The sequence below is a fragment of the Miniopterus natalensis genome, chromosome 3, assembly GCF_054644295.1.
Source record: "Miniopterus natalensis isolate mMinNat1 chromosome 3, mMinNat1.hap1, whole genome shotgun sequence".
Taxonomy (NCBI): Eukaryota; Metazoa; Chordata; class Mammalia; order Chiroptera; family Miniopteridae; genus Miniopterus; species Miniopterus natalensis.
In genome coordinates, this window is record NC_142083.1 from 94,258,270 (window position 1) to 94,280,143 (window position 21,874).

Below are 21,874 nucleotides of genomic sequence, written 5' to 3' on the forward strand. Positions count from 1 at the left end.
GCTGCTGCGCCTTGGTTTTAGCCCCTTTCAAGGGGGGTTGGGCTTCGAATCACAGGTCCGATCCTGGTGGGGAGTCTATGGGAGGAACAGTGTCCAAATGTGGGGGGTCTGAAGGGAGAAATAAAGGAATTGTACCCAAACAGCCAGTGCCAGCTTCCTGTTCCTGCTCAGCATGGACCACAGTCTGGCAGCCTGCGATTCCAGGGCCATGGGGTGGGGGTATCTGGGATGAGGCCCTCAATGTATGGTGTTGGTCAGCAGCACCGCAGTGGGGACATCCCTGGGAGGGAGATGCAGGTGAGAAGCCCAGAAACCTGCAGGTGGTGTGTAGCTGTGGCCCCCCTGCTGCCTCATTCCAGTGTCTGGCAGTGTTGCTCCTGGGTCCCCTGCAGACTGTTGGGAAGGGCTTCTCCTCAGAGGCCCTTCTGTCTGCAGTGGCCTGAGCTGCTCGGCCGTGAGCCGTGTGATGTAGCTCGCCCTAGAGGGGAGGTTGAAGCGTTCTTGTCACAGGGAAGCCCCCAGCCAGCCCTCGTGGGCAGGTCTGGGTGACACATGGGTAGGGCGAGGGGCTGGAGTCTGTCCACACTGGCCTGAAGTGAGACACAAAACACCCTTCAGCCTTCTAAGACTTGGTGTGAAGAAAGCAAGGAGAGCATTTCACTCCCTTTGTATTGAGTACAGGTTGAAATGATAGGTGAACTGGGTTAAATAAAATGGACTTGAAATTCACTCCACCTGGGTGCTTGCTTACTGTGGCTGCTAAGAAAGTTAATGTCATGGGTGCTGCCCACACCTGTGGCAACACCCTGTTTCTTTTGGATAGTCCTTTGGCGCCTGTTTCCTCGCAGGTCTGGCTGTGGTCCGTCTGGGGATCCCAGCCTTACTTCTCTGGTTTAATGACCATGGGGCCAGCAATTGCTTCTTGGCATCCCTCCTGCCGAGCCAGGCCAGAGGTCTCCTGACCCTAACCTCTGGCTGGCTGAATGGTGCCCCCTCAGATCCTTCCAGAAACAGGCAGTTGGGGAGAACTTGCAGGGACAGGAGAGTTGAGGGCTCAGGTTCCATTGGCAGTTGGGCCAGGAAGTCACAAGGTTCTGGTGAGGAAAAGAAGATTCCAGAAGAGCCCCTGCTGCCCTGCGTACCTTGGTATTGTCTAAGGAGGTAAGATGTGAAGATAGGTGCTCAACCCTTCACACCCCACGTGTTCCCCCAAGGTCCGGAAGTCTTCAAGATCTGACTTCCCTGCCTCCCACCAGCCACTCCCCACCCCAACCACCCAGTTTCCAGCTCTGGGCAGCCTCTGGGTGCCAGGCCCAGGACCTCTTAGCAGTCGCCAAAGCCAAACACGGGCTGCTGGTGAAGCCAGATGGGTGAACCAGGTGCCAACTGGGGCAGGAGCCAGGAGGACAGCCCAGGGAGGGGCCTGCATAGGGGTGTGGACCACAGCGGAGAGCACTGCTTTCTGATCCCCAGGTCTCTTCACAGCCTGGGGGCTCCCTCTAGAGCTGGCCGGGCAGGCCACTGTCCCATTTCTGCTCCCCAGTGCTGTGTCCTCAGGTGGAAGAGCGGGACACACCTCTGAGCCCAAGCTTTCTGTTGAAGAGCAGAAAGCAGAGCCTTCTCTGGGCTGGGCCCTGCGACTCAGCAGAATGAGCCCTTGAGCTCGGTAAGCACACTCAGTGACAGTTGCACTGATCCTGGGTCCCTGTTACCCTAAGGTCCATCTGAGACCCGGCATCCCTTGTCAGCCCAGAAGGCCAGGTGGCGAGCCCAAAGGTGTCTTCTTGCAGAGCTGGCTGATAGCAAATCCTCATCTGGGGCTTCGCCCCCCTCTCAGCTAAGCACGATCACTCTGGAGGACCTGGGGCTCCTCCTGGAAGAAGGGCTGGCCAGCCCTGAGCCCCTGAGTCTGGAGATCTCGGAGAGGTACAAGCCCAGCCGCCTGGCGTCCACCACTTCTGTCCCAGAGCAGGACACCCCCAAGCGCTGGAAGCAACTGGAGCAATGGTGAGCCCCGTGCAGAGTGGAGCGGGAGAGCCACATGTCAGCCCCATGGAATGTGTGCCCACTCTGCCTGCTTCTTGTGCTGGACAGGGTGGCCGACTTGCAGGCCGAGGTGGTGTCCCTGCGGGGACACAAGGACCACTGTGAACGTGCCACACGGAGCCTGCTACAGGAGCTGCGCCAGGTGCAGGCCAGTGTGCAGCTGCAAGACTCAGAGCTGAGGAAGCTGAAGCAGGAGGTGCAGCAGGCAGCTTGGGCCCCTGAGAAGGAGGCCCTGGAGGTGAGACACCCCGGCTGGGAGGAGCGCATTCTCACCCACAGGACAGGCTTCCCATTCCCGGTGTTGGGGCAGCTGCTTCCTGGGCCCTGAGCCCAGCTCAACCCCTGCTGCCCAGGTGGGAGCCCAGAGAGTCCCCATGGGCTGTGTCTGTGCTGGTCAGGCTGTGAGGCCCAGGCCTGCACTCAGCACACACCCTCCTCCTTGCAGTTCCCCAGCCCCCAGAACCAAAACAAGATGCAGGCACTGGACAAGAGGTATCCCCACACTTGTGGCACAGGCCTTAGCAGGAGGGAAGGGGTTTGGGAGACCAATGGCTGGTGCCAGACCCATCTGGGCATCAGCCACAGGGTTTTGTTTCCCCAATTAGTTGTCTTGTCCAGGTAAGCAGTAAACACCCATAGCAGAACTCAAAAGGTCTGGGTTTGTGTGAGCCTCCGCAGCCTACAGAGGCCTGGGAAAGGGGTGGGAGGCTTGCTGCTGGGGCCCTTGGCCAGGTTCCCAGGCCCTGAAGGCTGCCCAGCCTCCTCTGGGCTTCTCCTGGCCACAAGGAGGGTGGGCTGGGCAGGCCCCAGGCAGAAGCGGCTCTTGTGTGCCAGGTTGGTGGAGGTCCGGGAGGCCCTGACCCAGATCAGGAGGAAGCAGGCACTTCAGGACTCTGAGCGGAAGGGCACCGAGCAGGAGGCGATCTTCAGGTGGGCACCTCTCTCCTCCCTCCTCAGGGGCTGGTTCTGGACCTGCTGTGTGTGGCCCTGTGGGAGTCACTAAGGCAGGGCAGGCGTTCACTTACCCTTGGTGCCAACCTGTGGATTGATGGGGAGCCTCAGACACCCTGTGGATCCTCTGTGGGAAAAAGAGACTTGAGCTCAGGAGTCCCAACCCTTCCCCTTTCCCATAGGTCACACTTAGCAGGGCCCAGCTCTCACCATCCCAGGTGAGAACAGGGAAGCCAGCATCTTGCCCCCTCTTTGTGTTTACTCAGGTGAGCTATGCACCTCCTGCGCCTAGGCCTGTAGGTCAGCCTAGGTCCCCCCAGATGCAGGGCTTGGCCTGAGAAGGACTCTTGAAGTTCATGGGCCCCGCCAGCCTCCCTGTAGCTCCCCAGCAGGCCCTCCGGCTGGCCTGGTTGCTGTAATGTTTGGCCGGTACTCCTAGGTTGACCAAGTTGTCCGAGAACCTGGAACAGGAGGAACAGAACCGGGAGGTGGCCTGCAGTGCTCTGCAGAGGAGCCAGGAGGAGGCCAGCCAGAGGGTGGACCATGAGGTGGCCAGGCTGCAGGTACCCAGGCAGGATGCTGGCATCTGGGCAACCAGCTGGGCTGACAGTGAGAGGGTCCATCTGGAAGAAATCCCTGCTCTCCCGGCCCAGCCTGTCTTTCACCTTACAGGTTCTTCCCTCGGCTCCAGCTATCTTTTAAGTTCTCTCCATGTGATCAGACTTGGTGATCCCCAAGACCTATGCTGTCTAATACAGTGGCCACTAGCCACAGATGGCTCTGTATATTGAAGTTACCTAACATTTTAGACAATTTAAAACTCAGTTCCTCTATCACATGAGCCAGATTTCAGAGGCTCAGTGACCACATGTGGCCAGTGGCTGCAGATTGGGCCTCACTGAGATGGAGTACCATCATCACAGAAAGTTTGTTGTGTTAGCACTCTCAGCCACTGCTCCCCCTCCCCTTCCTGTGCAACTAGCACCCAAATCAAGAAATAGAATGCCGTAGTCCGAAGCCCTTTCTGGCCATTTTCAACCTTGGTGATTCCCTCGTGCGCAGGGGAAGTTACCTTCCTGAAGACGCACCTCCCAGTGCTCCTACTCCTGGGCTGGTGCAGTTCCCTCTCCTGCATGGGGCCCCTCAGGAGGTGGGTCAGGGGATTGGGCAGCCTCTTCAGCTCTGTAAATAGAGACCAGGGACTGCGCCGCACACAGGGAGGCCCCAGCTGCTGCCCACATAGCTCGGCTGCTCAGCTTCAGAAGTGTTTCCCTCCCACTGCCCTTTGGGAAATTAGTGTCTTGGTTCCCTCAAGAGGCTGCTTGCTGCCCACTGGCCAGGAGCTTCAGCAGCACTGGGTAGTATGACAGTCACCTGGTAGGATGCCTGCGTTTTCCCTAAGCCCACTCTAGGGCCAGGGTCTACAAGCTAGGGCCCATACCTGGTTTTGTCAATAAAGTTTTATCGGCACACAGCCACTCCCGTTCGTTTACTATTGTCCACAGCTGCTTTTGCGTTGAAACCACAGAGCTGAGGAGCTGTGACATAGACCTCGTGACCCATAAACCTGAAACATCTACTCTCTGGTTCTTTACAGATAATTTGCCCAGCCCTACCCCAGGTCACCTTGCATGGCAAGGAGGCTGGCAAGGGCTGGGGCACACCTGCCCTGTGGGCTATTGGAGTTTCCCAGAGGGCTCTGCGGCATTGGAGAAGGTGCCTCCTCCCAGAGCCCTGCCTGCCCTGTGGGTGTGTGAGGCAGGGAGACAGGGCCAGGCTGGGCCTTGATTCCCCCATGTCCTGTACCCTCAAGACCCTTGGTGCAGCAGGAAGGGAGCTGACAGGGAGGAGAGAGAGATGGGAAGGGCCCCTACCTGGGCCTGGAGGACAAGGGCAAGGGGTGTGTGTGTATGAGTGTGCACATGTGCATGGGTGCACTATGTTCATGGGTGTCCTCGTCTACATGAGTGCACATGTGTGTGCATGTTTGTGTGCATTTGCACATGTGTGCACAAGTGTGTGGTCACACATGCACTTCACCTCCCTTCCAGAGGCTCTCAGCTCTGGGTGTGGTTTGGTGGTAGCTGCTACGCCTTCTTCCCTGTGTGGCATCCATTGGTCACTATTGTGGCCACTGAATGTGTTCTAGACCTACACGAGCTTGGCCTGCAGACCCTTCACAACCCCTGTGCCTGGCCCTCTGGGAGGACATGTGACCCCTGCCTTCCCTGCCTTTCTTCTTAAGGAGGGTGTGGCAGGCTCAGCTTTGCGAGGCTCGGGGACAGCCAGGGACCCAGACCTAGAGCCCTCTCTGATGGAGACGGTTGAGCAAGAAAACAAGTCTGAGGTGGCATGGTGGGTGGGGGGGTAACTGTGGGAAGAGGGCACCCAGCAAGGTAGCAGCACGGTGCCCATGTGCCCCCCTCCACAGGCCCAGGTGACCAAACTGGGCGAAGAGATGAGCCTTCGCTTCCTCAAGAGGGAGGCCAAGCTGTGTGGCTTCCTGCAGAAGAGCTTCCTGGCCCTAGAGAAGGTGGGAACTTGCGGGCTGGTGGGGCTCTGCTGTATCCCCCGCGCCCTGGCTCACAGCAATGGAGGGCGTCTCTCGCAGAGAATGAAGGCCTCAGAGAGCACGCGGCTGAAGGTGGAGAGCAGCCTGCGGGAGGAGCTGGAAAGCAGGTGGCAAAATCTCCAGGAGCTGGCCGAGGAGCGTGTGCGCGCCATACGGGGGCAGTGCAAGGTGGGCAGCTCGGGCTAGGCACAAGCCGGGCTCCTGGTGGGGGACCGCAGGTCTCAGGGGCACCTCTGCACCACAGCAGGAAGAGTGCTACCTCCTGGAGCAGTGCCGGGGCCTGGACAGGGCTGTGGTCCAGCTGACCAAGTTTGTGCGCCAGAACCAGGTGTCGCTGAACCGCATCCTGCTGGCCGAGCAGAAGGCCCAGTAAGTATCCAAACAGGGCAGTGGGCAGAGAACAGGAGTTGTCAGGCTGGGTGGATGGAAATAGCCCCTCTCCCCAGACCCCAGCATCCTGAGCCCAGTCAGGTGCCTGGGGGAGAGTAGCCACCCACCCCAGCCTGCCCCTCATGGGGGAGCTCAGCGTGGCAGCCATGGATGTAGTCCTGTTTTAGTGGCCCCTGTGATGACATTCCCATCCTCTGCTCCACTGGGTTTCTTGAAATGTTCTGAAGCCAGCAGCTGGGCTCTCCTCTCTGGCCCAGCTCTGAGGGGTGGGCCAGCCTCAGCTGAGAGACAGTCTTTCTCAGTGGCACCAACCCCCAGGGACACCAAGGGCCACTTGGAGGAAAACCAGGCTGGGGAGCTGGCTGCCTACTTGCAGGAGAACGTGGAAGCCATGCAGCTGGCCAGCAAGCTGGCCCGACAGGAGACGCACAGCACACTGGAGTTGGTGAGGGCTGCAGGGCTGAGTCAGGTCTCCTTGTGGGATCCCCCACCTGCTTAGCACCCACACTCAGCCCTACCTCCCACAGCTCCAAGAGAAGAGCCAGGCCTTGGAGGGGTCCGTGGCTGAGCTGATCAGACAGGTGAAGGACCTGAATGACCACTTCTTGGCCCTGAGCTGGAGGCTGGACCTGCAGGAACAGACGCTGACCCAGAGGCTGTGCGAGGTAAGGCTGCTGTGCTGCCTGGGGGCCAGGCAACCTAGACAGCTGGGCTCCTGGCGCCCTCTGGCTCCCTGAGAGTGGAGGCCTGACCAGCAGGTCCCAAGAATACTCAGTGACTGTCTGCAAGGCCAAGGGCAGGGATGCCCAGGGTCAGCTGCTGAGACATTCAGAGGCCCCGGAGGCCCAGCCACTAAGAGGGCTCCACAGAGGGGTCTGCCCCTTGGGTTATTTTTTCTCTTTTTTGTAACAGCTTTACTGAAGTTTAATTTACACACCATACAATTCACCCCTTTAAAGTGTATAATTCAGTGTTTCCCCCCATATATTCAGAGTTGTATAACTACCACCACAATCATGTTTAGAAGGTTTTCATCACCCCAAAAGGAGACTGTCCTCATTAGCAGTCACTCGTCAACCTCCTCTCCCAGCCCCTCGCTCCCACTATCTGCTTTTTGTGTCTGTGGATTTGCCTGTCTGGACATGTCATAGAAATGGAATCACGTGCTATGTGACCTTCTGTGTCTGGTTTCCCTCCCTAAGCATGACATTTTTAAGTCCATTCGTGCTGTAGCATTGCTTCCTTTTCATGGCTGAGTACTATTCCGCAATATGATGGGCCACAACTTGTTTACCCGTTTGTCAGCCTGTGGACACTGGGCTGCTGCCCTTTTGGTGATGTGGATGGCACTGCTGTGAGCACACACGTACACCCTTTGGTTGTGGGGCCAGGTCCCCCGCCTGCCCGCCATCTCCTCTCCTGCAGGTGTGGGAAGCCTGTCTTTTCTCTGTCCCTATCCCTACTGACTCCCAGTGGGCAGTAGGGGTGGGGAGGGGCTGAGCCAGGCCTGGAGTGTGCTTGGCTGGGCTGGCTGGGCTGTGCGAGGCCTGTGTGCATGTGCTGGGGTCAGAGATGTGCCCAGGCTGGCTGGCTGGCTGTCCACCCTCCCTGTCCAGGCTCAGGCCTCACTGGGTGTCCATGCCCTAGGCAAAGAGTGAGTGGGAAGGCACAGAGCAGAGATCGATGGAGGGCCTGGCCTGGTGTCGGAAGGAAGCCCAGGCATACCTGAGGGAGGTGCAGGAGACAGTGGGCAGCCTGCCCCAGCAGGTGGGTGAGGTCCCGGGTCACACCTCCCCTCCCCTGCTGGGCCCACCCTTAGCCACCAGCCCACCCCAGTCTCTGCTCTGTTTCAGATAGAAGCCATCTCTGACAGGTGCATCCTGCACAAGAGTGACTCAGACCTTAAGATCTCCGCTGAGGGCAAAGCCAGGTGAGGTGCAGCGCCCTCCCGAAGCCTGGCAGAGCCGTGGTCCCTGGGAAGGGAGCGAGCCCCACTGAGGCGACCGCCAGGACGGGGCTGGGAGGGCACGGCTGTCTCGGAACCAACCTGCTGCACCAGCGAAGCTTCTCTCAGGGGCTCCTCCCGGAGCTCCAGCACTGTGGCAGCCCTAACCCCTCCCTGCCCTTGGGGGCAGCCTGCACGGATCCCCGAGTCTTTCTCTCTGTCACACATTGGGGGCCCCCCAGCCCCCACTAGAGGGATGGCAAAGCAGAGCGCCCCTTATTCTGCTCAGAGCCTCCTCCCTCTACTCAACCTGCCCCTCACCCCAGAGCTCTCCTCGTCCCAGAGCCTGGCAGCTTGGCCTCCTGTACCCACAGAGAGTCTGAAGTTGGGGCCATGCGGCAGGAGCTGGCAGCTCTGCTGTCATCCGTGCAGCTGCTCAGGGAGGGCAACCCTGTGCGGAAGATTGCCGAGATCCAGGGCAAGCTGACCACGGTACCCTCTCAGGCCCCAGTGCCTGTCACACTCAGAAGAGGGGGGCAGCCCCCTATGGAGGGTTCCCCAGAGAGGTTCACAGATGTCCTGCTGGGGGACTCCCCATGACTTAGACTTTGGAAATTCCAAGTGGGGGCACACATTGGAGCCCCAAACGCTGGGGGCATCAGCAATCAGGGTGAAAGGAGAAGCCCTGAGCACTGGCTGGGTCCCACCTGATCACTGGGCTGAGTGATGCCCCCAGATCCCATCAAGGGGTGAGGTTGTTAGAGGTCAGTTCCTGCCCCGGGGGGTTGGGGTGGGGGCTGCTTCCATGTCTACGAACGGGGGCAGTGTTTAGTTTCAGAACCAAATAATGAAATTAGAAAACAGCATCCAGGACAACAAGACCATCCAGAACCTCAAGTTTAATTCAGAAACCAAGCTGGTGAGAGGCTGCCCTGGGCTGGCAGAACAGGCCCTCCCCCTGCGGCTCCAGGGGCTCCCAGGCCTGGAGGGTGGGCTGCTTTCTCTGTGCAGAGCCTGGCTCCCAGCTCCCCCTCGCCCCTCCCAGCCTACCCACCCCTCTATCTTCGGTCTCCCCTGCCATCCGTCTATCTGTCTGCGTATCTGGCCTGAGCCAGCGTTTCCAGGCAGATAAGGCCCCAGTTGGCCCAGAGGAAGATAATCCTGTCTGCTGTCCCACCCCCTTGGTCCCATTCCTGCATTCCCATATCAGTTCCTCCTGCCCCTGCCGCCCCTGCCTCTGTCCCCAGCGCATGGAGGAGATGGCCACACTGAAGGAGTGCCTGATGCACCTGTGGAGTGAGGAGGGCCCGTGGGCCCTGACGCTGGGCAGCAGGAAGGTCCTCATGTCCCTGGTGAGACAGCAGTTCGTCAAGGATGTGGCCTCTGGTGAGGTGGTCCCCATGAACCGCTGGGGCGTGTATCAGGCCGTGAGGTAAGCAGTGAGGAGCTGCCTCCAGGTCTAGGTTCGGGGCTGGGGGAGGCCCCAGGACAGTGGGCCATGAGCCATGTCTCCCGGCAGGTGGCTTCAGTGGAAGGCGGTCCTCATGAACCAGGTGGCCAAGCGGAGGCCAAGAACAGTCTTGGAGAGGTCCCTTGGCCAGGAGCCTGCCCGCCACCAGCTCACATTCTTGCCCCTTTCCCAAAAATAAACATGCCAGCTCCTGTATCTGTCAGAGCCTGGAACTCCCTCCAGGGGGTCGGGAGACTCAGGTGGTGGGAGTGACCAAGAGGATCCATCCTCAAGGCCTATCCACCCCCAGACTCCCAGGATGCCCTTCTCCTGCCCAAGCCCAGCTGAGCCCCAGGCCCAAGCATTTTCCTGGGCCTTCCCGCCAACAGGCACAGCAGCCTGGGATCCACACCCACTCCTATCAGGTTCCCCAGCAGTCAGGACAGCCCAGCCTCAGGATCTGTGCCTGTCAGCCATGCCCTTCACACCTGCGAGATGCCCAGCAGAGAAGCAGCTCTTCCTGCCCTAATCCAGGGAGCAAACAGTGTTTGTTCATGCACTCAGCAGCGCCCCTCCTCCTGCCTCTCCAAGAAAACTTGGTTCATCTGGGTAGCTGGCCCTGCTACCTGCTTAGGGGCCTTGAGGAAGGGCCACCTGGGACCAGCCAGGGGGTGGGCAGTGGGAGGGTTTTCCTTGGGAATCCTGGGGGCTGGTCTGGATGGGCACAGTGCGTAGACCCCTTGAGCCCACAGCTCTCAGTGGCCACAGCTCCTGCCCTGTATCCCCTTCCTGTGGGCAGAGCTCTGAGGGCTAGAGGCCAGGGTGGCTGGGTCAGGTGCTGGGGCCTTCAGCGCCTGCCCTTTCCTGCCCTGGTGGCCTCTGGTGGTGGCAGCTCCAGGTCCCAGGATGAGTCCTGCCCCCCTTCCTGGGCCTGGAAAGTCCCCCCCTAAGCTGACTTGTCCTTCTTGTGGCCACCTATCTTGGAGGGCCCTGCAGTCCCTCCCAGGACAGCTATAAGGAGATTCCAGACCCCTGCTGCCTCAGCTCACCCCTGCTGACCCTGGCCGGCTCACTAGGCCTCAGCCAGCTGCACCCCCTCCAGGGCCTGGGCGCCCCTGCCTGGCAGCTCTGGGCCGGCCTCCACTGACCAGCTAGCCAGCAGGTCACTGAAGTCGGGCGTCCCGGGGTGCAGCAGGCCCAGGGGGCTGGGTGCTGGCTCCTTCCAGAAGGAGGGGGGCAGATTCCTCTGGGTCATGGGGGTGATGTGGCCATACTTCTGCTCCAGCCTCAGCCGGTGGCCGGCTGACACCCTGGGCCCTGAGAACTGCCGCAGCCCATAGTCAAACAACTCAGCCAGGGGCCCCAGGGGCTGCACCCTTTCCCCGCCAATGCCTGCCTCATGCCCCTGCCGCTGGGGACCCCTGGGAGAGTGGACCCCAGGCTCAGCGCCCCTGTCATCATTGGGGGACCTTCCCTGGGCCAGATGCACCAGGTCTGTGCAGTAGAGCTCCCTGGCTGAGCTGCTGGTGGAGCATCCATCAGCATAGATGTCACAGGCGTCTGGGTCCTGTCCCCTGTCCTTTCGGCCAAAGTACCTCTGGATGTCACCACTGATGAGCTCAGAGAACCGCAGCAGCTGCAGTGGCATCTCGGGGCTGCTTGGACCTGGAGGGGCCTCTTCTGGGGCAACTGGGGCCCAACCTGAGCTCTGGGGGACTGGGCTGTGGGCCCCTGGCCCCTCACCCGCCTGCTCCTCCTCTTCCTCCCCCTCCTCCTCTTCCTCCTCAGAAGTGTCTAGGGGCTCTGCATCCAGGGGCAGGAAGGGCCGGCGGGAGGGCAGGGGCAGCTGGAAGTCACAGAGAGGCCGGATCACGCCCGCGGCCATGTCCTCCACGGAGATTCCGGGGCCCCTGGGGCAGCAGGCGCCTGCTGGGGAGGGCGGTAGAGGGGGGACAGGTTATCAGTCTGGGCCTGCACACCCCCCTGGTGGAACTGCACACTGTGGCCACTTGTTCTTGGAGAGGGTGCTGAGCTCAGAGGTGGTAACACTGGAAGAGATGGGGGCACCATGGCAGTGGGCATGGCAGGAGTGGGTGGGGAGAACCTGCGCAGTGCAGGCCGAGGGTTAGAGCAGCCAGGGGCCTGTGGGATGGTCGTGGGCCCTGTGAGCAGTGCACCCTGAAGGGTGGTGAGCGGGGAGGGTGATGACAGGCGGTGCCACTGGAATAGTGGACTAGGGGAGAGAAGTCGCAGAAGAGAGAAGCAGGGGAGGTGTGAGGCAGCCTCCCAGGGGCCGGGGTGAGAGTGGGGCCCTGGGGAGCAGAGCCCTTGTCCCAGTGTGGGGTTTCTATGACTCGTGATAAAGAGGCTCACTGAGGTGGCGTCTGCCCAGGTGCTGGGCAGGGGACCCCTTGGCCCTTCACAGGAGTATTGGGTTGGGAGCTTCCCACCATCCCTGAGATGCCCACACTGAGCCAGGGAGCTGTTGGGGTCCAGAGTCTTTGCAGTTTTGGGGGTGTTCAGAGCCAGTACCATTTCTCCCATCCCCCATTTCTCCCATCCCGTCCTGTCTAATTCTCATAAGTGCAGCCACAATCCCAGGCTTTCATTTGTTCCCTGTCAGGGGAGCAAGGAGCGAAGGAGACAATGCTTCAGGGTTTGGTGGGGTCAGCAGGAGGCAAAAAGGCCTGTGGACCTCCTCTTGGCTGGGCCTTGAGAGGATGGGGAGGGGATCTGTGGAGGAGACCGGTCAGGGGTGCCTCTGGCTCTCCCCTTGGCCTGCAGCCAAGCAGAGGTGTGCGGGGGGGGGGGGGGGGGGGGGGGGGGGGGGCTGGTTCTGAATGCCAAAGCCGCCTCCTACCCAGGGGCGTGTAGGGCATGCCCCTCAGCTGTTGGGAAGCTGATGAGTGAACCCGGGAAAGGAGGAAGCGTAAAAGGGGAGGCGATGCGGAGAGGAGGAGAGGGGGCTCCTAGCTTGTCAGAAAACACCTCCCAGGGGGCCAGTGAGTCTCCACAGGCATCACTCAGAGACAGGCGGCCCTGGGAAGCACAGGCCTCTTCTCCTTGCAGCCTGCTGGCCATGCTGTACCCCCAATCCTGTTTATAGTGCCGGGCCCCTCTTCCCTGCAGGGGCATCTAGTGGCCCCGGCTGTGGAGGTGGCTGCTCATGGGGAACTAAGAGAAGTGCCCTTCTTCCCTGGCCCATGCCTCCGGCCTAGATGGCCTGGCCCTGCCCAGCTCTGCTGGTGACCCCTCCCAGTGGTGGGTGGTCCCCAAAGACCACCTGGTTAGAGGGGCCCACAGCCTTCCAGGGAGAGGAGGCCAGACCCCACAGCCAGTACTCTCCCACCCTGTTGCCCAGCCCTGCTCTTACCTGTGAGGCCTGCAGCTCTGCTGGGCAGGCCCACCTCCACCTGGGCTCAAGCATTTATAGCCGGGCTCTGCTGCCGGCCAAGCTGGCAAATATTTGGGGACTGCATTGTCATCGCAGACTGGGCAAATAGAATCCGTTTGCTTTAGCGCCCGGCAACCAGGGCCCAGCAAGGGGGAGCCAGGGCCTGCCTGGGGACCGTAGAGTGTTTGCTGCGCGCCCAGCTGGCTCACACCCGGCCAAGGACCCTTATCTCTGCTGCTGATTGGGGCCCCAACCAAGCCTTGTCAAATAGGCGGAAAATTAAATTTCATGCTATTTTGACTTCTGGAGTAGCCTTCTCCAGAGGGCATCCTGCTTGTGCTGCGCCCTGGGCGAACCGGGCTCCTGGCCAGAAGCAGCACCTGAGAAGGCCAAGGGAGGAAGGCTGGGACCACCAGCCGGGGCCCAGGTGGAGGTTCATGCAGGTGGGGCCCCTGCAGCCCCTGCTCAGCCCTCTCCTGCCACCTCACACCATCCTGGAGCTGCAGCTGAACCCCTGTTCCTCCCTCCCAGGCTTCGTCACCACGGTCCAGGCTGAGATGTCACCTCCCTTCTCTGGTTCCTTTTTGGCTCCCACACTTTCCTTTGGGGGCAGGGGGCTTGGTACACCCCCCACCCCCCCAGCCTTGTGGAACCTGCCTGGAGGGCATCCTCGCAGAACCTCCCCAATGCATTACATCCACCAGCAGGACCCCAGAGGGCCTGCCCCCTGCCAGCCTCCCATCCTCCTGGGTGGCCCAGCCCCTCTGCCCTGTGGTGCAGCACAAATGTCCTGAGGCCACCAACCTCAGGAAACCAACCCTCCACAGTGTGGCTGAAAACAACAGAGAGGGATTCTCTCACAGTCTGGAGGCCAAAAGTCTAAAACCCAGGGTCTCTTCGGGCCCTGGCCAGGTAGCTCAGTTGGTTAGAGCATCGTCCCGATACCCCCAAGTTTGCGGGTTTGATCCCCGGTCAGGGCACATACAAGGAATGAATGAATAAGTGGGGCAGCAAATCGATCTTCCTCTCTCCCCCCTGCTTTCTCTCTCTAAAATCAATAATAGTAATAAAAAAATCCAGGGTCTTTGGGGCTGGTTCCTTCCAAGTACTCTGGGGGGAAAATCAGTCCCACACCTCTCTCCCAGGCTCTGGTGTCAGTGGCCAGCAATCCATGCCATTCCTTGGCTTGTAGCCAACCAGCCCAAACTCCTTTTAACTTGATCACATATGCAAAGGCCTGGTTTCCACATAAAATCTCATTGTGATGTCCAGGTGGGCTTGAGTTTGGGGTACACTATTCAGTAAGGGCCCTCTATATGTGACCATGGCCCCCACCTCATTGTGGCCAACACTGGGTGATTTGCTCCCCTGGACCAGCCCCTGAGGTGCTGGCTGGGAGGTCCCCAGAGTCCCATCCGCTGTGGCTCCCAAAGCCACCACTGCTTGTGGTCCAGGTTCTGAGGACAGGACAGCAGCCCCCTCCCATCCTGGCATGTGCTCGGCTCCTGGGCCTCATGGTTACTCATAGTCCTCGATCCCCCTCCCCAACATGGGGGCCACCCATCCATGGGTATGGGAAGGTCACGGATGCCACTCCACCCCTCCCTGGGTCCCTGCCCTTCAGCTCCAGGCTCCACCCCCTTCAGGAGGAGATGATGCCTCTCCCACCCAGAGACATCCAGGCATTTGGGGCAAGTGGGGGCCGCTGGGCAGGTCTGCCCTGCTGATTGCTGCCAGTCATTTCTCAGGCATCTGGAGGGCCACATGCAGGTGCTCAGTGCCACCCCAAGAATAGGACCTGCCCAGGCAAAGCTGGTGATCTGTCATGAGTGGATCTTCGAAGCTGCCTATGTTGTTTGCCTGGGGTAGGACCAGGGAGGGGGTAATGGGGCAGGGCTACTGCAGGCCCAGGGAAAGGCTGCGGGGAGAAAGGAGGGATGTGTGGCAGGCCAGGCCTCCCTAAGGCCTATGGATACAACTGGTCATTATGGCCCTTCACCACGCTCTGGGGGAGGCCATGTCCCTGCTAGGATCAGTTCCATGGGTCCAGTGCCTCTAAGACTGACCTTATTCATAGCCACAGTTCTGCTCTGAGACTCTGTGCTCTGATGACACTGTTGTCCAGGTCCTGCTTGTGGGGTAGCCCTGCCTCAGCCATGGCAGGCTCGCTCCGACCCACCATAGCTGTCAGCCATGATCTGCAGGAGGCCTGGGGTGGGGTCCCAGAGGGCTCCTGGGCCTCTAGGCTCTCTCTCTGCCCCAGGTACTGCTCCTGTCCCCTGCTGGGCCAGGGAGGTCCCTGCTCTTCCCTGCCCTGAACCCTAGGGCAGTGACTTTAAACCACTGTGCCACGTGGCACACTGTTGTGCCACAAGAATGTTTACAACGTGCAATACCTGACTATTTAGTCAGGAGCACTGACCTCTTTCCCCTGAGATTGTCAAACAGATGACAACAGCCAGCACAGCAGTAGCTGTCCGTATGAATGAATCAACATTGCACCTTTTTTTGTCAGATCAGCAAAGAATATATATTTTGGTGTGCCACAGTTTTAGTAATTAGCTTATGTGCCATGAGATGAAAAAGGTTGCGAGTAGCTGCCCTGGGGCCACACCCCAGCAGCTGCCCAGGCTGCTGGGCAGGAAAGGCCAGCGCCAGGCCCTTCTGTGTCCCAGCCCTTCTGTGTCCCCGGCGCGGGCTGCGCACTGGGGGCAGGTGGGCTGAGGAAGATGAGATGCCGCCCTGCCCTTGAGAAGGTCCTGGCCGGTGTGACCAGAGGAGGTTGTCTGCGGGATGCCGACGGGAGCAGGAGCGCATCTGGCCAAAGTGCAGGAAATGAAGGTGCTGCCGCAGAGGGGACAGCTGCAAAGGACCCAGACCCCGGAGAGCTGGCGCCTGTGGCCGACTGAATGATGGCCCCAAAGACGTCCAGGCCCTAATCCCCAGGAACTTCAGATATGTCACCTCACATGGCGAAGGGACCCTGCAGAAGTGATTCAGGTAAGAACCGTGAATGGGAGATGATACTGGGTTCCTAGGAAAGGGACGCAGGAGGGTCAGAGTGAGAGGGGGAGATGTGACACAGCAGCAGGGTCACTGCTGGCTTTGAAAGTGGAAGTTTGCCACGAGCCAGGGGATGGAGTGGCCTCTAGAATCTGGAAAGAAAGGAACTGATTCTCCGCTGGAGCCTCCCCGGAGCACTGCCCTGCAGACACTCTGATTTTCGGCCAGGGAAGCCCATTTTCAATTGCACGGTAATAAATCAGTGTTTTTTAACCACTCAGCTGTGCTCCTTTGTTTCAGCTGCAAAAGGAAACTCACAGCTGGAAGCACTGGCTGGACAGTGGGATAGGGTGGCCTGAAGGACCTTGTGGCCCAGCTGTGGAGTTTGGACCTTCCTCCCAGCCCCGGGGGAGCCAAGACGCTCACCTCTTCCCTTTGTCGCTGGAGCCAGATCTGAGGTTGGGGCTTTCATGAGGAGGGCCCACAGTGGGCATCACCCCCAAGGCCTGCTCCTTCCTGAGTGCCCTGGTTCTCACCCCCACCCCACAGGACTACTTGCCCATCTGGCCTCTGCCTCAGGCCCTGTTCAGTGGAGCAGGAGCCTCAGCAGGGGCCTTGGGCCCCGTAAGTGGCCCAGTGAGGAGATGTCCACTGGCGCCAGCCATGGGAATACTATCTACAGACAGCCAGACCCTTGTCCTTCTCTGCTGGCATAATTCCAGGGCTTCTCTCTGCTGGCCAAAGACCGAGGAGACCCAGGTTAAAAAAGAGACTTCTAGACGGGGGAGAAACCAGAGCACATAGGAATCTGGGCAGTGCATGTGGGATGGGAGTCTGGACAAGAGAGACCTGAGACCAGAGACTGGGGAGGGGCCCAACAAGGCACAGTCTGAGGGTTTAAGAGTGGGGGACAGGTCTGAGAAGGATTTAAGAAGCAGATCTGGGGTCTCAGTAGAGTGTCAATGAATTCTCCCCTTCCTTGCCCCTCAGCCATGTTCACGATGGAGCCAGGAGTTTGGCAGATAGAAGCTGAACTCTGGCTTTTGTTATTGGCAAGGTTGGGGTACAGCACCAAAGACCCTGGGTTGGCAGAGAGACAGTTTCCTACACATGTCCAGCCCATGTTGGGTGGCCTGCCAGGCCAAGTGGCATGGGTGTCCCCAGCCCCCTGCCACACAGGCAGTCAGGCTGCCAGGCCTAGAGCCCGAGCATATGTCCCAGCATCTGCTCTCAGCCAGCCTCCTGTTTTGGGTAGTATTGAGCCCTTCAGAGGTCTATGCCCATCCTGTTCCCATCAGCCCCCACCTGTTGTCAGGCCTCAGTCCCCAGGAGAAACGCTCTGCCCTTCCAAAGGCGGATGACTTGCCTGTCCCCATGCATATTGATCTTCGCAGAGAAAATCAATAGCTCCAATATGTCAGCTCTCAAGTGGCGCTACAATGAATTATTCCCGGCACTGGGCACACAAGGGCTGCAGGCTTCCTGCCCATTAGTGGGACATTAGGCCTCGTCTGAGGTTTCTCTGTGTGCTTTTAGATAATGAAGGCTGAGGTGTTAGTTTATGTCCCTGGGAGGGGGGAAGGGGGACCACGACCAAGAGCAGACAGTGCTGGCAGTGCCAGGCATCTGTCACCCAGTGCTTGGCTAGGCTTGCTGGGGTCAGGGAGGGGAGAGCCCCAGAGACATAGGAGCCCCCCAGGTGCATCTGGCTTTGGCTCTGCCCACTGTGGGCTCCGCTGCATCGAAGGGTCAGGTACACCAGAGTAGCTGCATCTGTCACTGCCCTCCACCGGGAACACACCTGTGGCCGAACAAGATGGGTCTGTGTTCCTTGCAGCCAGGGAGAATGTGCAGCATGGGGACACGGGCATCTCAGTAGGAGGGTATTAGGAGGGGCTGTGGGTTCAGGCCAGTGCTGGTTGAGTGGCTTTGCTCTGGATTGGACACTATGAGGAAGCAGGGTGACTGTGAAAGGGTGCTTGTCACAGCCTCCTGGGGTTGCCCTAACAGAGGACCACAGCCTGGTCTGATGCTGATGTCCTCTGACAGTTTATGTCCAACAGGAGACCTGATTATGAGCACCAGGCAACTCATGGAGGCCAGGGGCTGCCATCCTCTTCTGACTCTGCAAATCTATGTTCTTTCCATCAGGACTTCACCTACAATAGAGACCAAGTGGCAGCAGGAGCTTAGGACAGAGGAGGGGTCATTTGGACACTTGGGTTTGCTCACTTTGTTATGGGCTTGTGCTGTTCCTCCTAGACCCTGGCCTCAAGTGCCCCAGGAACCCAGTGGCAATGAGTGCCCTCCACTGCCTCAGGATAGGACATTTCCATGCCATCCAGGCATCCCAGGCACAGCAGCAGTCCTAGCAGCAGCCTGCTAAGGAGGCACATTTTACAGCTGATGAAGCAAACAGAAGCTCGAGGGGTTAAGTCACCCATGCACGGTGTCTTCTTTCTGTTACCCACCCAAGGCAGTCATTGAGACTGAGACAGACTTAGTGGCCCTTCCCTAGGTGAAGCCTGAGCCCCTGCCTGCCTCCCAGCTCTGCCTCTACTTCGCTGTCCCAAGGCAGCTTGTGCCCTGATGCCCTAAAGCATCCCAACCAGGCGGCTGCATCAGCCCAATCAGCAGCTCGCCACCTAACCACAGAGCTCTTTGATCTCCACTTCCTCCAGAAAGCCCTCCAGAATGATTCTGGCCCATCCTCCCATTTCATGCCCCCTCCTCCCACCCACAGTGTGTGCTCCTGGGATTCCCTGTGGGTGACTTGGTTTGGCACTGATTCTGGGTGGGGTTCTGGGGTGGAAATGGTGGGGCAGGGCCAAATGAGGAGGATCTGGGCACACAGGTGCCTCTGTTGACACAGCAACTTTGAACTCCTAGGTTGGGAACTGAGCTGCCGCCAAGCATCTGGAGCTGGGCTTCCTGGGGTGGGGGAGTACTCCCAGACGTTGCTGAGTTCAGAACACCTCTAGCTTGCCACCCTTGCTCTAATGTCTGGAGAGTTCCTGAGGGTGCAAAACTGGTCTTGAGTCTGGTGCTTCCCCTGCCAGGGAGAAGGTGCAGGTGAAGGGCACTCCATAGGCAAAGATGCTGAGCTACAGAGGCAGCACATCACAGTTCACAAGGTGGTCTCCTGATCTGATTTTGTCATCAGGTCACCCCCCCCACACCCCCACCCACCCACAGAGTCTGTGATCATGCCTGGACGTCCCTATGTGGTCTTCAGACAGGATGGCTCAGCAGAGGCAGGACCAGTTTGCCTTGAGGGCAGAAGGCTCCAGCAACTTTCCTACGGAGCCAACTGGGGAACCAGGAAAAACAGGAAACCCTAGGACAGCCCGCGGGACACTGTCCCAGCCTGACTCCTGAAGGTGGACCGGAGCACACTGCAGCCTCAGTCCTACAAAGAGGACGAGTGCTAGGCCGTGCACACGTGGTTCCCTGGGCAGGAGAGGGAGATGTGCCCAAGTGCAAGGTGGCTTCCCCTGAGAGCTCTAGGTGTGCCCAGATGCGCAGGGAGAGGGAATCGCGGCCTTGCGGCAGGGAGAGCGTTGCGCGGCAATGCTTGTCCTGCAGAGCGGTTTGGGCAGCCCTGGGACCTGAGCAGCTTTGGGTGTAGATGCCTGCGCCGGGTCCGAGGGCGCAGGGGTGCTCCCTGCCAGGGGGACCCGGCAGGCAGGCTATGTGCTCACGGAACTCGGTCCTAGTGGGGACAGTAATCGAGGGAACAAGATGACTTCCGTGACTTAAAGTCCCACGAGGAGAACAAACTGGGGCGTCGGAAGGCTGCGGAAGGAGGCGTCCACGCGGTGCACGCTCAGGGCGCCGATCTCGGGCAGCCCGGCCCGCTGGGGTGCCCGCTGTGAGGCCAGCTGATCAGAAGACGCCCTTAGTCTGCTCGGCCGACTGGCCTCCATCCCGACGCCGCAGACTTAGAACCCGCAAGCTAGTTCCTCTTCGGGCCGGTGGAGAAACTACATTTCCCGGCATGCCCTTGCGGCTTGCCAAGGCCCGGCCTGCGACGGAAGAGGCCGCCTAGAGAATATGCGTCAGTTCCGTTGCGCAAGTGGTCCCACGTTCGGTAGTCGTGAGCGGAGCCCTGGAACTGCGGCTGGTTTCCGGTTTCAAGCGACGGAAGTGACGCGCGCACCGCGCGCCGCAGAGCCGAGTGCACTGCTAGGGTCGTGATGAGCTGTGTCCTGTGTGCGCCCGCTGCTGGGTGAGCTCCCCGCGGTCTCGGCGGGGCCAAGGGCGGGCGCAGCGTGAGGCTCGCTCACTGTTCTCTTTCTTCCAGGGCTGTCCGGGCGCTGAGGCTTGTGCGCTGGACTTCCCGAAGCCTGCATCCGCCGCCCGGTGACCGGGCTCAGGCCCGGCCCGCGGCCGAGGTCGAGGAAGAGGACGACCCTGACCGTCCCATTCAGTTTTCCTCCAGCAAAGCCAGCCCGTCTCGTTGGACGGTGGAGCAGTCCCTGGGAAGGGGGCGGCAGCGGCCCTGGTGGAGGGTCCTGCCCTTAAGCCTGTCCCTCATGGTTCTGGTCATCTGGTGCTTCTTTAGGCAGGAGACCAGCGCGGACCGCTGGTTGAGACAGATATTGGAAGAAGAGGTACCGGAGCCCAGCGATCTTTCTGAGGAGCCTGGAACTCCGGCTGCCCACGGGGCGAGGACTTAAAGGGGCGCCCTCCGCGGAAGGCATCGAGGGACCAGGCAGCCGTCCTTAGGCTTTGCTGTCGCATTTGGCCGTTTCTGTCGTGGTTATGTGCGTCCCCACCCTGAAGGATTTGGACCGCGGACCTGGGCACGCTGACGCGCGGGAAGGAGAGAACAGAATGTTAGTAGAAGGAACCCGGTTCCTTGCCCAACGAATATGCCCAAAAGACTTTTTAGATCCATAGAAAAGGTTTTGGTTTCGGCGTGTGCTGTTGGATTTGTGATTTTGTTTAACATTATCATATTTCCAAAGCAATTCTGGTGACACTTTGTAATCCAGTGTAATCCAGTTTTCAGGTCATTTGCTCTCTGAGACAGAATAACTGTCGGAAGAGTTAAGGTTTTTACTTTATAATATACTATGGTGTATATAAATTGATGTTAGTTTTACAAACTAACAAATTGATATTAAATTTTAACTTGATAAAATGTGGAATTAAGCCAACCCCTCCTCCCCTTTTGCATCTCATCAAACAGAGGGAGCCTTTTAATCGTTTTTCCGTTCCTTTTTCCAAAATAGGAACTGAGGAAAGAAACCGAAATGTAAATTGTGGAATACGTTATAAAATGATACCAGAAATTGTGGAACTTTCTCATTTCTCAGCTCTCTGCAAGTTTTCATTTTTAGCAAGTCAACAACTTTCTGAATACAATAAAACTGGTGAATTTTTCTTTTGACAAATTACAATATTTTGGGTATCTATGTTTTTCAAGTATTAAGAATCCTGTTTAATTCTGAAACACAAGATGCATAAAAGGAAGATTTTATTTACATAAGTGAAAGGTTTTTCTTAGCATGTGTATGATGCTGAAGGTAATTGGAAGTTTCTTTCACAAGGATGTTTAAAGACAATGGCTGTATGGCAGTTATTGGCTTCTCAGAAGGCCTTTGCTGAAGTTCTCTAAGCATCTGGCACACCTTGGTAAATTATACTTGTCAGGGAGGTAGGAACAATACAAGTATATGCTTTTGTTTCTTTTTATCCCCACTCGAGGATATGTTTATTGATTTTTGAGAGAGGAAGTGGAAGGAGAGGGAGAAACATCGGAAACATGGACCATTTACCTCCTGTACATGTCCTGACCAGGGATCAAAACTGAAACCTAAGTATGTGCCCTGACTGGGACTTGAACCCTCAGCTTTTCAGTTTATGGGACATCAACCAACTGAACATACCAGTCAGGGTAGTATGTGCATTTTTTTAAAGATGGAGAGTCCAAGGTTTGGAAAGATTGACCTAATCATAGCTCAGGTGACATTGTTAGCCCCAGTGGGAACAAAGAACTAAGATGTCCTTCCTCTGGCCTAATGTGGTTGTGAACTCATGTTTGAGCAACAGGCATTCAAACCCAAACCCTTACTTGACTGACTAGCTCCTGCAGGGAAAACATGTCAGAACTGTTAT

The 21,874-nt window shown here is 58.5% G+C and overlaps 3 protein-coding genes across 3 annotated transcripts; 2 read left to right on the forward strand and 1 right to left on the reverse strand.

The window, feature by feature from the left end:
• The first annotated feature begins 1,366 nt into the window (after window positions 1-1,366).
• CCDC154 (coiled-coil domain containing 154) lies at window positions 1,367-9,806 on the forward strand. The gene is made up of 17 exons (XM_016207990.2): window positions 1,367-1,379; window positions 1,719-2,007; window positions 2,095-2,284; window positions 2,492-2,538; window positions 2,881-2,976; window positions 3,437-3,560; window positions 5,429-5,530; window positions 5,609-5,737; window positions 5,814-5,938; window positions 6,278-6,404; window positions 6,487-6,624; window positions 7,607-7,726; window positions 7,813-7,889; window positions 8,279-8,396; window positions 8,737-8,823; window positions 9,152-9,336; window positions 9,424-9,806. The coding sequence occupies exons 1-17, from the start codon at window positions 1,367-1,369 to the stop codon at window positions 9,551-9,553; spliced, it is 2,097 nt and encodes a 698-aa protein (XP_016063476.2). The 3' UTR covers window positions 9,554-9,806.
• Window positions 9,807-10,426: 620 nt separating this feature from the next.
• Window positions 10,427-11,273, reverse strand: PERCC1 (proline and glutamate rich with coiled coil 1). The gene has a single exon (XM_087815137.1). It carries the CDS (start codon window positions 11,237-11,239, stop codon window positions 10,427-10,429), a length of 813 nt encoding a protein of 270 aa, XP_087671263.1. The 5' UTR covers window positions 11,240-11,273.
• Window positions 11,274-19,874: 8,601 nt separating this feature from the next.
• Window positions 19,875-21,156, forward strand: UQCC4 (ubiquinol-cytochrome c reductase complex assembly factor 4). The gene is made up of 2 exons (XM_016208009.2): window positions 19,875-19,979; window positions 20,055-21,156. Exons 1-2 carry the CDS (start codon window positions 19,948-19,950, stop codon window positions 20,428-20,430), a joined length of 408 nt encoding a protein of 135 aa, XP_016063495.2. The 5' UTR covers window positions 19,875-19,947; the 3' UTR covers window positions 20,431-21,156.
• Window positions 21,157-21,874: the final 718 nt, after the last annotated feature.